The sequence below is a fragment of the Panicum hallii genome, chromosome 6, assembly GCF_002211085.1.
Source record: "Panicum hallii strain FIL2 chromosome 6, PHallii_v3.1, whole genome shotgun sequence".
Classification (NCBI taxonomy): domain Eukaryota; kingdom Viridiplantae; phylum Streptophyta; class Magnoliopsida; order Poales; family Poaceae; genus Panicum; species Panicum hallii.
The window spans coordinates 34,261,428-34,275,474 of NC_038047.1; the positions used below are offsets into that span (position 1 = coordinate 34,261,428).

A 14,047-nucleotide genomic window follows, 5' to 3' on the forward strand; every position below is an offset into this window, starting at 1 on the left:
GACAGCATAGCCTCCAGTGCTACGCCGATCATCCGGATTACCAGCCTAGTCGGCATCCGAGAAAGCACTGAGAAGAGAAGAACCATTCTTCATGAAACATAGGCCAAGATCATACGTTACATGCAGATACCGTAGAATTCGCTTCACAGCAGCCCAATGTACACTGGTAGGTGCGGCCATATATTGGCAGACCCGATTAACAGAAAAGGATAAATCAGGTCTTATCAATAGAAGATATTGAAGAGCGCCCACAACGCTCCTATATCTTGTGGCATTCTCAGGAGACAACAATTCGCCACCATCAAGAGACAGTTTATTAGTAGGGAGCATAGGAGTCGGCACACCTTTGGAAGTAAACATGTTTGTTTTGGCTAGAAGATCGCGAATATACTTGCGTTGAGTCAAGACCAGGCGATCAGGATGATGAGCCACCTCAATGCCAAGAAAATAATGAAGAGAACCCAAATCTTTGATTGCAAAATCCTCTTGAAGCTGAAGAAGCAATTTATTAGTGGCCCTCATGGAGGAACTGATGATGATGATGTCACCGACATAAATCAACATGTAAATTTGGATGTTGGCCTTATTAAAAATAAAGAGAGAGACGTCAGCTTTAGAAGCTATGAAACCCAATTGTATGAGCTTTGAGCTAAGGCGCGAGAACCATGCTTGTGGCGCTTGCTTAAGACCATATAAAGACTTATCCAATTTGCAAATATAGTTGGGATATTTAGCATCAACAAACCCCGGAGGTTGCTGCATATAGACATCTTCATTCAACACACTATGAAGAAAAGCATTTTTTATATCAATTTGGCAAATGTTCCGGCCAAAGAGAGAAGCAACCTGATTGTAGTAGGTTTGACAACCGGGCTGAAAGTATCGGCATAATCAACTCCATACTACTGCTTAAAACCTTTCGCCACTAAACGAGCTTTGTATCGATCAATAGAGCCATCAGACTTATGCTTCAATTTGAAAATCCATTTCCAGTCAAGCACATTAAGGCCATCAGTCGGCGGTACCAGATGCCAGGTCTTGTTTTGCATAAGAGCCTGAAATTCATCTTGCATCGCTTGGCGCCAAAGCGGATGAGCAAGAGCAATAGTATGAGAATCTGGTTCAGTAGATACCACAACTGTAGAGTACGTAACAGTGCTGCGGTGTGAATTTTCGGGCATCTGATATGATTCTGGAGACGAGTGCCGTACCGGTGAATAGGAGGAACAGCCGAAGTATCACCGTTAGCCAGAACCAGAGAGGTGGGCTCCACAGAATCATGAGCCAGCGTACGGCTAGGGGCTGCCGGGACCAAAGGCTGAGCGCAATTAGAATCCGCCGTACTCGGAACTAGCACCAGGGGACAGCACTGATTGGGTGCAGCAGCATCAGGCGTGGGCAGCACAGAGTCCTGAGGCGTAATGATAGGCTCATCATTGGTGGATGATACCGCCGGTACTGGTGCGACCGCGGCAGGCAGTGGCGACGATCCCGAAGTTGCTGCAGGGATAGGGTGCTCCAGAGTTTCTGTATCCAAATGGTTAGCACATACAGGTGGTAATTGCATAAGATCATGCTGCACATTAGAACTGCCATCATTTAAATGCATGGTGCGCAATAGTGAACTAGGCTGAGGATCTGATGATGAATTAGCAAGAGAAGAGTGTTGTGCAAAAGGAAAAACATGCTCATCAAAGATGACGTCTCGAGAAATATAGACACGGCCAGACTCAGGATATAAACATTTGTATCCTTTATGTAATGAACTAAAGCCAATGAAAACGCATTGTTTTGAACGGAAAGAGAGTTTTTGTTTCCGGTAAGGACGGAGGTGAGGTCAACATGCACATCCAAACACTCGGAGCATGGAGTAATTGGGTGACTGGTGAAACAGTCGTTCTAGCGGACAGGTGTTATCTATAACACGAGTGGGAAGACGATTAATAAGATAGGCAGCTGTAAGAAACGCTTCACTCCAGAACTTTAGAGGCATGTGGGCGTGAGCTAGGAGGGCAAGACCAGTTTCTACAATACGGCGATGTTTTCGTTCAGCAGAACCGTTCTGTAACATTCCTGTAATTAGAATTTAGACACTAGGTATTAGTGTGTGGTATGTATATTAGGATTTGTACAAAGCACTAGGGGTGTATTTGTAAAGTATGAATTTTATAAGTTCTTGTGTGCAATTGTGTGAAAATATTCTTAAATGTCAAATTCAATTGACTATAGCAAAGAAAAGTACAAATATGAAGTTAAAAATCTAAGAGAAATAGACTTTGTATAAAACTAAGGATTTATGTGAAATTAAAACAAATATAAGGGTTACCTATGAAATGGTTGGAATATAAAAGTCAAATTCAAATTTACTTAAGGGTTAATGTGTAAAAATACAAGTAATCATGACAGGTCAGAAAATTTGTAAACATGCCCAAAGTTTGATCAAAATTAGGTGGGCAAAGACAAATTAATTTAAATTCCATCTTATTTTAAAATGTAATCTAAATAGCTGTAAACTTTGAGTTTCTGAACCCAAGCCCTAAAGCAAAGTTGTAGAGTTTGAAAAACTCTACAACTTTCATGTTGAACACTTTTTCATTTGACCTTTGTAGCAGTGGGAAAATTTTAGTTTACAGACGGGTCCCTGAATTCTTTAGAAATCACGAACAGGTCCCCCTGACATCCCCTGCTTCGTCTTCCTCTGGCACGCCGCTTCCCCCTCTGCTTCACCTCTGTCTCCGCCGCTCACCGCCGGCGCCGCGCCCTAGGCTCCACCTCCAGCCTCTGCAAGTATCCACGCGTCGCCCTCTACCTCTCCCACCTCGGCTCCTCTCTCCCCCTCGCATCTCCTGCGCTCGCCACGCGCGCGCCGTCGCCGCTCGGCCGCCACCGAGCCGCCGCCGTGGCAAGCCCCCTGTCGAGCGCCCAGCCCTGTGTTAGCGCGCGCTTGAGCCCTACAACAACCCCACCGAGCTGCTGGTCGCATTCTTTTTCTCCTCTTCCACTCCCACGTCTCAGAACGCTGTCGCCCGTGCCGCCCGAACGCCGGCGAGCTTGAGCTCACCGTCGACCCACCTCTCCACCGCTGCTCCACCTACGCTGACCCAATCCTCAGCTCCACCTCATTTTCGCGCAGCTTCCCGGCCAGTTCCCTTCTCCACTCGAACACCGGAGCTTCATTCCCGACGGCCACCATCCGCCGCCGCCTCCTGCCCACCGTGGGCAGCTTGCTCCGAGCACCCCCGCGCCACCACGACCCCCTAGCCGGCACCACGTCATCCCTGTGAAGCTCCACGAACCATCAAGTTGAATCCTAAGGCTGTGCATCGTCCTCCCGACGATCGCCGGTATTGGACCTCGCTGCCGCCGCCACTGTCTTCGTCGATTGCTTAATAATATCTTGGTAGGCATCCATTAAGACAAGCTATGTATTCCGCATCAGCTAATAATATCTTGTACCATATAATCTATTTTTTTTTGTATATATATGCAGAATTGGACAGTGGAATATATAGGTCACTTCGCAACTTATCAGAGGAGTGCAAGCAAGTCTAGGAACAAGCTGTTGTGTGCTGTATTTGTGTCTACTACAGACCAATCAATTGAAATAATGTAACGTGAAACCAGAGTTCAAGCTGCATGGTCTTGGCTTGCAGCAGGCTGATCAGTTGCAACTAGTTGCAGGGTTTGGTGAGTACTCTCGTGTCTAGGAGATGAAGCTAGTTCTTGAGCCGGACAATGACATTCTTATGGTCGACAGATCAGGACATCTGCAGCTGGTGGACATTAACTTTACAAAGAAAATGGATGGCCAAAAGACATACACAATATGTGGGATCACTGACTTATTATGGCAGGTGTTTATATTGTTGGTTATATGCCCAAAGGCAATTATGCGTGGGCAGGATATTGATCTGAGAAGGATTAGAACCTGATGGGCTTCCAGCGTGATGGCCCATTAGTGGGGTCTATATAATGAGGGGCTGGGCTGTGGGTGGCCAATGATCTCGCGCCACAAACCCTAGCCGCCGCACCTCTCTTATCCATGAAGCCCTAACCGAGCGCGCGGTGCTAGTACACCGGTGACCGGCGTTCCCACCCTGTATGTGTGGGCTTCGAGTAGGCGCTGCTGCGTTGCTGATTGGCGGGACAAGGAGGAGGAGCTGTGAGCTGCGATCTGCTTCCTCTTCACCAACGGACGACTACGTTGGGGCGAGCTACCCCAACTCTACTTCCGCTGTGCTGCGCGTCTAGTGATAACAATCCATGATCATCTGCTTATATAAGATCCTTGATGAACGCGGTAGAATTATGAATTCGCACTAGTGTAGCGATCCAGTTTCCTTATAGTGGTACCAGAGCGATCATGTTTAGCCTTTGATCTAGATGCGCATATAGAGATATACTTTGTTTAGGGTTTTGCAATCTATTCATATGTGATGTATAGATTGGTGCACGGTGTGGGATCGGTACAAGTTGATAGCATCACGATGACTGTAGATTGTTTCATGTTCTTTCTCTTCTGTGCGCACGACTTGCCCATACCGGCTGGAATCACCATCTGGGTTAACTGTGCAAACGAGAAGAGATGGAACCAACATATATAAGTCATGTGTTGCGGTCTTCTCCGATATACCTATTGTGATGGTCAATGTGATTGATCTAGTGAAAATAAGGGACATTATGAATGGCCCCGAATTGGCTTGATTGGATCAATCCGATGAGATTTTCATGGTGATTCTATAAATGCGATCTATGTTTTCCCTGAAGAGCTTACAGGGTGCTGCCCTGAGACCCGCGGTTGCAATATGTTGATAGCGGCCTTTCATACCTCTTTGGTAGAATACGTTCTACGCCTAACTCATTTTTGCAGGGTATAATGTGAATGGTATGGCCTCAATATCATGTGATGATATATATGTAGTAAGTTGTGTGACCTGCGTGTTACGAGTTAAAACAACCGTGTTGAGGTTGTCCCATTCCTGTATAACGGCCTACATGTCAACTCGTGATGCTTGATCTCCTCATGCAGTTTACTTTACCAGTGCTATTAGATGTAGTAGGATGGAGGCTTCAAGAATGATGGTGATGAACAGAAGCATGGAGGCCTCGGACATGGCGATGGAGATCACCATGGAACCACGACGTTGGAGAACCTTGTGATTCAAATAGGCCATACCATTTCACTTTATAATATGATTATATATGATGCTTATATTTCCTGTCTTACTATTCTTTCATGTCTTTCATATGGATGATAAGCTTTTATCATGATAGAATAGCTTCCCTTAAGTAAAGTTGAGAAATTTAATATCCTTTTTTCAATAGCTACACCTATTAAAATTTTGATCATTGTGTGGTAGGTTTACCAAAGTAGAGTACCATCAACTATCATCATGAATAGGGTGGGTGTCGGACATTCACTAGCATAGCATTGGTTTACTCAACAAAGCTTTAAAAATGGTTTTGGGCTTTAGGATGTGGAGTTGGAGCTAGGGCATTGGATGCCACCCAACAAACAAGAGTAATATAGAGATATGATTAGCAATTTGTTGTTTACCTATGTCACTAACTTTTTAGCAGTGAAGCCAAAGCTCATTAGGATTTTAGTGAATATGGATCTGGGACCCCTTGTATGTCGTTAGAGGGAAGATGATGTTGATATAGTGGGAGTATCTTTTATTAAATTTGTTAATAGAAGAGTTACATAAACTTAGTGCTAAAACCTTGCTTTTATTTTAATGTTGCAGATCATGTCTGCCAGTAACAATTCCGCTTTCAATTTGCGATCTGTTCTTGAGAAAGAAAAGTTGAATGGGACAAACTTTATTGATTGGTACCACAACTTGAGAATTGTTCTCAGGCAAGAGAAAAAGGAGTATGTTCTTGAGCAGCCATACCCTGATGATTTCCCTGATGATGCAACTGCTGCAGCTAGAAGAACTTATGAGAAGCACTGCAATGAGCCAATGACTCACTCGATGTCAGATGTCTCATGCTTGCCACCATGTCCCCTGATCTGCAGAAGGAGTATAAGCATTCTGATGCTCACTCCATGATTGAGGGGCTGCGTGGAATGTTTGAGAACCAAGCTAGGACTGAGAGGTACAACATCTCAAAGTCCTTATTTGTGTGCAAGCTGGCAGAGGGTAGCCCGGTCGTTCCTCACGTGATGTAGATGATTGATAACATTGAGACTTTGGAGAAACTTGGTTCTGAACTCAAGTCTGACCTAGCTATTGATATCATTCTCCAATCGCTCCCGGTGAGCTATGAGCCTTTTATCATGAACTTTCAGATGAATGGCATGGAGAAAACATTAGCTGAATTGCATAGGATGCTAAAAATAGTAGAGGAGAGCATTAAGAAAAACACCACTCATGTGATGATGGTTCAGAAGAAGAACTAAAAGAGGAAGCTTTGGACGCCTCCTAAAGGCAAAGCTAAAGGAAAGCTTCCTAATGAGCCCTCGAGTTCCAAGTAAAAGCCAAAGGTCAAATTTGGCCCTATTCCTAATGATGAATGCTTCCATTGCCATGCCAAGGGATATTGGTCAAGAAACTACAAGAAATACTTGGATGATCTGAAGAAGAATGGAAGTGAGACTTCCACCTTAGGTATAAATGTTATAAATATTACAGAAATTAATATTGCTACATCTTCTAGTGAATCACGGGTATTTGATACCGGGTCGATGATTCACACTTGCAAATTGTTGCAGGGACTTCAAAGGACTAGAAGATTTGCAAGAGGTGAGTTTGATGTTCGTGTTGGCAACGAAGCAAAGGTTGCGGTCATGGCGGTCGCCACTTATCACTTGTCGTTACCCTCAGGATTAGTTTTGGAATTAAATAATTATTATTGCATTCCTGCTTTGAGTAAGAATATTATTTTTTCTTTATGTTTGGAAGAAGTTGATGGTTATGAGATTGTAATAAAGAACTCGCGTTGTTCCATTTATTATAATGATATTCTTTATGCTTATTGCCCATTGGTGAATGGATTGTACATTCTTGATCTTGATGATAAACCTATTTATAACATTAATGCAAAAAGACTTGGACCGAATGATTTGGATCCCACTTTTATTTGGCATTGTCATTTAGGTCATATAAATGAGAAGCACATAGAAAAACTCCATAAAGATGGTTTATTAAGCTCATTTGATTTTGAATCATTTGGCACGTGCGAGTCTTGTTTACTTGAGAATATGACTAAAACACCTTTCACTGGTCAAAGTGAGAGGGCAAGTGACTTGTTGGGAATTGTACATACTTAGTATGTTGACCGATGAGCTCAATAGCCAGAGGTGGTTTTCAGTACTTCATTAGTTTTACTGATGACTTTAGTAGATATGGATATGTCTACTTATTGAGGCACAAGTATGAATCGTTTGAAAAGTTCAAGGAATTTCAGAGTGAAGTACAGGATCAATTGGGCAAGGCAATTAAATTTCTATGATCTGATGTGGGGGTGAATATTTGAGCCACGAATTCGGTGATGATATGAAACAATGTGGAATTTTTCCACAATTGACTCCACCTTTGAATGCCTTAATGGAATGGGGTCTCAGAACGGAGGAACTGAACCTTGTTAGACATGGTTAGGTCGATGATGAGCTAAACTGATCTTCCACTATCATTTCAGGATTATGCTCTAGAAACTGCTATGTTTACACTGAAAAGGGTTCCAACTAAGTCTGTGTAAAGGACACCATATGAGATGTGGATTGGGAAATGTCTCGGATTATCTTTCCTCAAAGTTTGGGGATGTGAGGATTATGTCAAATGTTTGATGTTCGATAAGCTCACTCCAAAATCAGACAAGTGTTTCTTTATGGGGTATCCGAGGGAAACCAAAGGATATTATTTTATAATCAAGTGGAAGGAAAAGTTTATGTTGCCCGCAATGGTGTCTTCTTAGAGAAAGAGTTTCTTTCAAAAGGAGTTAGTGGGAGCAAGGTGCAACTTGAAGAGATTTGGGATGTACCCAAAACGGTTTCAGCCCCACTGAATCTTCACGGGATGAACAAAGAGTTGTGGAACCCCTTGTTGAAGAACTAGCCCCACGAAGGGTTGTTAGGGCACGTCGCGCATATGAAAAGTTCACGCTCCTAACCACTGAGCAACACGACATATTGTTATTCGATAATGATGAGCCTAAGACCTATACGGAAGCAATAATGGGACCAGATTCTGAGAAATGGCTTGGAGCCATGAAATCCGAAATAAAATCCATGCAGGTCAATCAAGTTTGGAACTTGGTTGATCCCATTGACGGTGTAAGACCGGTGGATTGCAAGTGGACTTTAAGGAAAAAGATAGACATGGATGAAAATTTTCACATCCATAAAGCGCAATTGGTGGCAAAAGGGTTTAAACAAATTCAAGGTGTTGACTATGATGAAACATTTTTACCCGTCGCAATGGTAAAGTCTATTCGGATTCTTCTAGCTATTGCCACATTTTATGACTATGAGATATGGCAAATGGATATCAAAACGGCTTTCCTGAACGGAAACCTTAGTGAGGATGTGTATATGATACAGCTTGAAGGTTTTGTCGATCCTAAAAATGCTGGGAAAATATGCAAGCTTCAAAAGTCAATGTATGGGTTAAAGCAAGCATCTCCGAGTTGGAATATTTATTTTGAGGAAGTGGTCAAAGGGTTTGGCTTCATCAAGAACGAAGAAGACCCTTGTGTTTATAAAAAGGCTAGTGGGAGCGCAGTTGTATTTCTGGTTCTTTATGTGGATGACATATTGTTGATCGGAAATATCATTCCAATGTTGGAAGCCACTGAATCTTCACTAGAAAAAAGTTTCTCAATGAAGTATTTAGGTGAGGTTGCATCTATTTTAGGCATTAAGATCTATAGAGATAGATCGAAAAGGCTAATTGGATTAAGCCAAGATAGATATATTGACAAGGTATTGAAAAGGTGTTGACACAAAAAACCGATGATTGGCTTCCTGTGTGACTCCACACAAGGACCTGGGAGATTTGCTTTCCTCCGGCGTAGGATCCAATTAGTTTCGCGTAGGTACGAGACGTGCCAGTCAATTTGACCTGTAAATTGATAAGGAATAAGGCAACGTCAAATTCTGGATCGTATCGGCTAGTGTTCCGAATCGCTCCATAGGAGATAATGGCTAGAGATCTGATATGAGTCAAAAGGGAATCAGCTAGGGTCAGCCGATTCAACTATAGAAGCAATATTAATTTTACTTAATAATGTTCCAAAAACAACGCCTAGATATAGATTTGATCGGCTATGTTTGACGAAACAGGTTGAAAAAACAAAGCCGCGGTAAAAACTGATAGATAACTGAAATCTAAGCTGGATAACTGTGATAAGAGCTAAGCTAAACAAGACTAAACAGCTCAATCTCGCGAAGAAAAGTTAATATCGATAACTAGTGAACAAATAGATCGAGAAAGAAGCGTTGCGCCGTCAATCAAAGATCTATTTTACTCAATAAATGCGAAACTTACTAGCAAGCCGGAGATCGAAGCGATGCAGCCATGCCGACCAGAAGAACTCATTGAAGAAAAGAAAAAAACTACGAAACTAGGGTTTGGCGAAGTCGCCGACAAAGAAGATGTAATTATTGAATTTGATTGGATGTGTATATTACAAGTCTGCAAGCTAATATTTGTAGTCCAAGCTAATAAACCCTAGTCGATCATGACACTGTATGACTTGACTAAAAAGAAAACAAACTTTCTAAAACAAAACAATTCGCACAAGACTCGGACACAACGTTTTTGCTGACGTAATCCATCAACAACATTAATGCTCCATTGGCTGCGACGCCACATTGGCCAATTGGCCAACTTTGTTTCAACATCGGCTGGCTTCCATCGGCTACTTCCCTTGCCTCATCATAGGCCAGACTCATGCCAAAAAATAGTATCAACACATGCCCCCAATTTTGAAATAAAATATTTTTGTTCTAAAATTCTCTCAAATCATGATTACCTTTTTGATTCTGCGCGTGCGCACATAGTGTTCAAAATCTCCTGCGCTCCATGCGGGCGATGCCTCAAATTTCATTTCTACCCTCGAATGCAGAAACTATAAAGACTCGCCCGCCGCAACCCTTCTTCTCCCCAGCCAACTGTTCCCGAGCATTCTCTCTCCCCAAGAACAGATCTCCATTTTCTCCGACGAGTGATTCGCAGGCAACTCTCTTCATTATTCTTCAGCATCTTCTGTGGAGGCGGAGTTCCTCCTCAACGACCAGGGCACGGATTTGATCTTCATCAATGGCTTCCCTCTCAAACATCCCCATGGTACGAGATAGCAGGCCGAGCCCGTGCTAGGATCATGTCGGCCTATTAGCCGTGTTGTGCCCATGCCCAGCACGTACTTTCGGTCCATGCACGACACGGCTACCGTGCCAGGCTAGCACGGGCACTAACGCCACTGCTAACGCCACTGTGTCAGACCGTTTTCGGATCGTATTTTTTAGTGTCGTGCCCCGTGCGGTCCACTTGGCATGGCCCGTGTGGCCATTAACATGAAACTCATATCAACTGATGATTCAGCCAAGGCAACAATCTGAATTCTGAAAATCAAAGTGTGGGAGCTTGTAATATTTTCTTTCCGGGATTTTGTCCATCTCATTAGATCCAACACGTCCTGATCGATATGTGGAATTGGAAGATACAACCGGCAAGGCTCCAACCTTGTTCGCATCAAAGTGTCACTACTAGGAAGCACGCATCATTAACCTGACATGACATGTCTGACGAAGAACACGACCCACCGTACATCTCCAGTAATGTGTTTGCATCAACGACACTAACCAATCACTCACTTGTCCTCTCTGTTCAGTGCTCACTGACCCACACGAGTCTAGATATTTTTGCCATAATTTCTTAGCGCGAAGATAGGGAGAAGAAGTGAACGCAATCGCGACGCTGCAAGCATGGAAGTCTCACCGTTCCTCGCGCTGCTGCTCCTTGCCCTTCTCTCCCTCCTGCTCTTCTTCTTCTCCGCCGGCAGGAAAACCTCTCCGTCCTACGCGGGTGGCCGGAGTTTGCCTCCGTCGCCGCCGGGCTTTCCTCTCCTCGGCCACCTGCCGCTTCTTGGATCCTTGCCCCACCGGGCGCTCCTGTCGCTCGCCGCGTCGCACGGCCCGGTCATGCTCCTGCGCCTCGGCCGCGTGCCCGCCGTGGTGGTCTCCTCCGCGGATGCGGCGCGGGAGGCCCTCAAGACCCGCGACCCTGCTTTCGCGAGCCGCTTCCGGTCACGGATGACCGAGCGCCTTTTCTACGGCTGCGACATGGCCTTCGCTCCCTACGGCGAGCACTGGCGCCGGGCGCGCCGCGTCTGCGTGCTCCACCTTCTCAGCCAGCGCTGCGTCCTCTCCTTCCGCCGCGTTCGGGAGCAGGAGGCCGCCGCGCTGGTCGGTCGCGTCCGCGCCGCCGCTCGCGACGGCGCCGTGAACCTGAGCGACCTCCTCATCTCCTACGCCAGCAGCGTCACCATTCGCGCCGCGTTCGGTGACTGCTCGAGCTATGGGCTCGGCGGCGGAGGGAAGGTGAGGAAGGTGTTCGACGACTTGGAGGAGATGCTGGGCTCGGGCACGCTCGGCGAGCTCGTGCCGTGGCTGGCGTGGGTGGACACGCTGACAGGCTTGGACGCCAAGGCGACACGGACGTTCGAGGCGCTAGACGGATTGCTCGAGCAGGTCATTGCCGACCACCGTGAGCGGCGCCGTGGCGGCCAGAGAGTGGGAGACGACGGCGGTCAACGGGACTTCGTGGACGTGCTGCTGGATGTGAACGAGGAGGAGGACGAGGCCGGGGGACTCTGGTTTGACACAGTAACCATCAAGGCAATCGTCATGGTACGTACTTAGACTTCAATGGCCAAGGCTTCTTGGTAAGCATGACAGAAGATAGAACTAGAACTAGTTGCAAGAGCATGGAGTCTGAAGAGTTTAAAGATGTTAGTGCCTTTTAATTTGAATATGGTCTGTTGAGATTTGGTACTAGAACTATCCATCATCATTAGTATCGTAGTGCTAAAAGAGAATTCACTATACGTTCATTATCAAGGACTATAAATTGACATGTTAATCAGAAAAAAAAGAACATATACAGTTGGATCTTATGATCACTTAACAACCCATATCAAACCAAAAGTTCACACTAAATAAAATTAGGACAAGATTCGGGACTAAAAAAGGAATCAAGGAAAATTAAAGAGGAGTGTGTACCTCAAGGTGTTCTTACTGACTTCGGGCTATGCACTGACGCTACAACGTGTTTCACCATGCCACAAATCATAAGCAATTTATCTTAGAAGATGGAGTACCCTCCTTAGGTAACACTAATGTCAATTGCATAACATGCATAAAGAAAAATTGTAAAGTAAAACCTCATTGACTCTTTTAGCTTTTTTTTTCCTTGAGGTGATTGAATACCTTTTTATTTGATCTTTTCTTTTTTACTTTTAGTTTAAGAAGCAATATATAATCCAAAATAGGGTATATAAATATTTTTTGCAAGGTCAAAAGATGCAATCAAATGGTTACAGTGAAACTATATTTGAGCAAGCCTAGCCATGCTATTTACACGAGGCACCTTGCTATAAGTCACCATCATCGAGGACCTTGGAACAAAACAAGTTCCGCAAGCCATAAATAACTAGACTGAATGCTGGTTAAAGGACTAAGGACGTACATTATTGGTAATTCAAAATAAGATAAAAAAATAGCTATAGAAGTAATTGGCCATCGACAACTGTCGCTAACTTGTTTTTTGCCTGTGTACGTACGGAACAGAATATGTTTGTGGGCGGCATCGATACAACCTTCGCATCTCTCGAATGGGCCATGGCAGAGCTCATCAATCATCCGGATGAGATGCGCAGGCTCCAAGAGGAGATACGGGCAGCTGTTCGCGATGATGACCACATCATCGAGGATCACCTCAATAAGTTGCACTACCTCAAGCTTGTGATCAAGGAGACACTCCGTTTACATCCGCCAGTGCCACTCGTGCCACGGGAGACGGTCGAGGACGCTGAGCTGCTCGGCTACCATGTTCCGGCACGCACCCGTATCCTCGTCAACGTCTGGGCCATCGGGCGGGAACCCACGACGTGGGAGAGGGCGGAGAAGTTCTTGCCGGAGCGGTTCGCAGAGGATGTTGACATGGATCAGTACATGCTAGGGCAGGACTTCAAATTGTTGCCGTTTGGTGCCGGGAGGAGAGGGTGCCCCGGAGCCGGGTTTGCCATGGCAAGTGTTGAGCTGGTGCTGGCGAACCTCTTGTACCACTTCAACTGGAGCCTACCGGGCGGGGCATCAATGGTCAACATGGACGAGCAAGGCGGGTTAGCCGTGCGCCTCAAGAAGACTCTCCATTTGGTTGCTATGCCATGGTGTTCTGAGTAAGACCACCCATGCTTGCTCTGGACAGAGACCGCAGCAAAATAGTGGGCCATCGCTTGGTCCACAGAGGGCTGGAGTACCTTAAGACGTGCTTAGATTGAGATGCTGGCTGCACTCGATCTTCAGTTAAGACCATAAAGTTTGTACGCATGAGTTCATACTCAAGCATGTATGTGGTAATTGCCTGTTGTGCACACACAACTACAGTTCCAATAAGTAGCAACAAATAATACAGTAGTTTTCTTTCTCATCCTAATCATTTTGACCATTAACATAAGTACCTTTTTAGACTATGTATGAAATATTATCACTCTTATCATGGACGCCTACCTTCCACGTCACCGCATCTGTGTTACATCCCTACTACCCATTAATACCCATAGCTATCTTCTCAAATGGTGATTACTTAGCCCTTTCGAAATTAGCAATCAATGCATTTCTTACTCTTTTTAGAAAACAAATATATCATTAGTTTGGTTTCTTGTAGTGGAACTTATCCACTCAGGATTGAGCATGTCTTTCATAGGCATTTCCATGGATGATGATGGTGCATAAGTATAAATGTTTACAGGGGTGAGTGTGGGTGCATGTTGTATCATTTGAGTTTTGCCAAAAGAAGTCTATCTTATTTGGTGGATGGGA

General features: G+C 44.8%; 1 protein-coding gene across 1 annotated transcript; it reads left to right on the top strand.

Annotated features, from left to right (window-relative positions):
• Window positions 1-10,859: 10,859 nt before the first annotated feature.
• LOC112896270 (cytochrome P450 71A1-like) lies at window positions 10,860-13,677 on the top strand. The gene is made up of 2 exons (XM_025964191.1): window positions 10,860-11,854; window positions 12,794-13,677. The coding sequence occupies exons 1-2, from the start codon at window positions 10,931-10,933 to the stop codon at window positions 13,406-13,408; spliced, it is 1,539 nt and encodes a 512-aa protein (XP_025819976.1). The 5' UTR covers window positions 10,860-10,930; the 3' UTR covers window positions 13,409-13,677.
• Window positions 13,678-14,047: the final 370 nt, after the last annotated feature.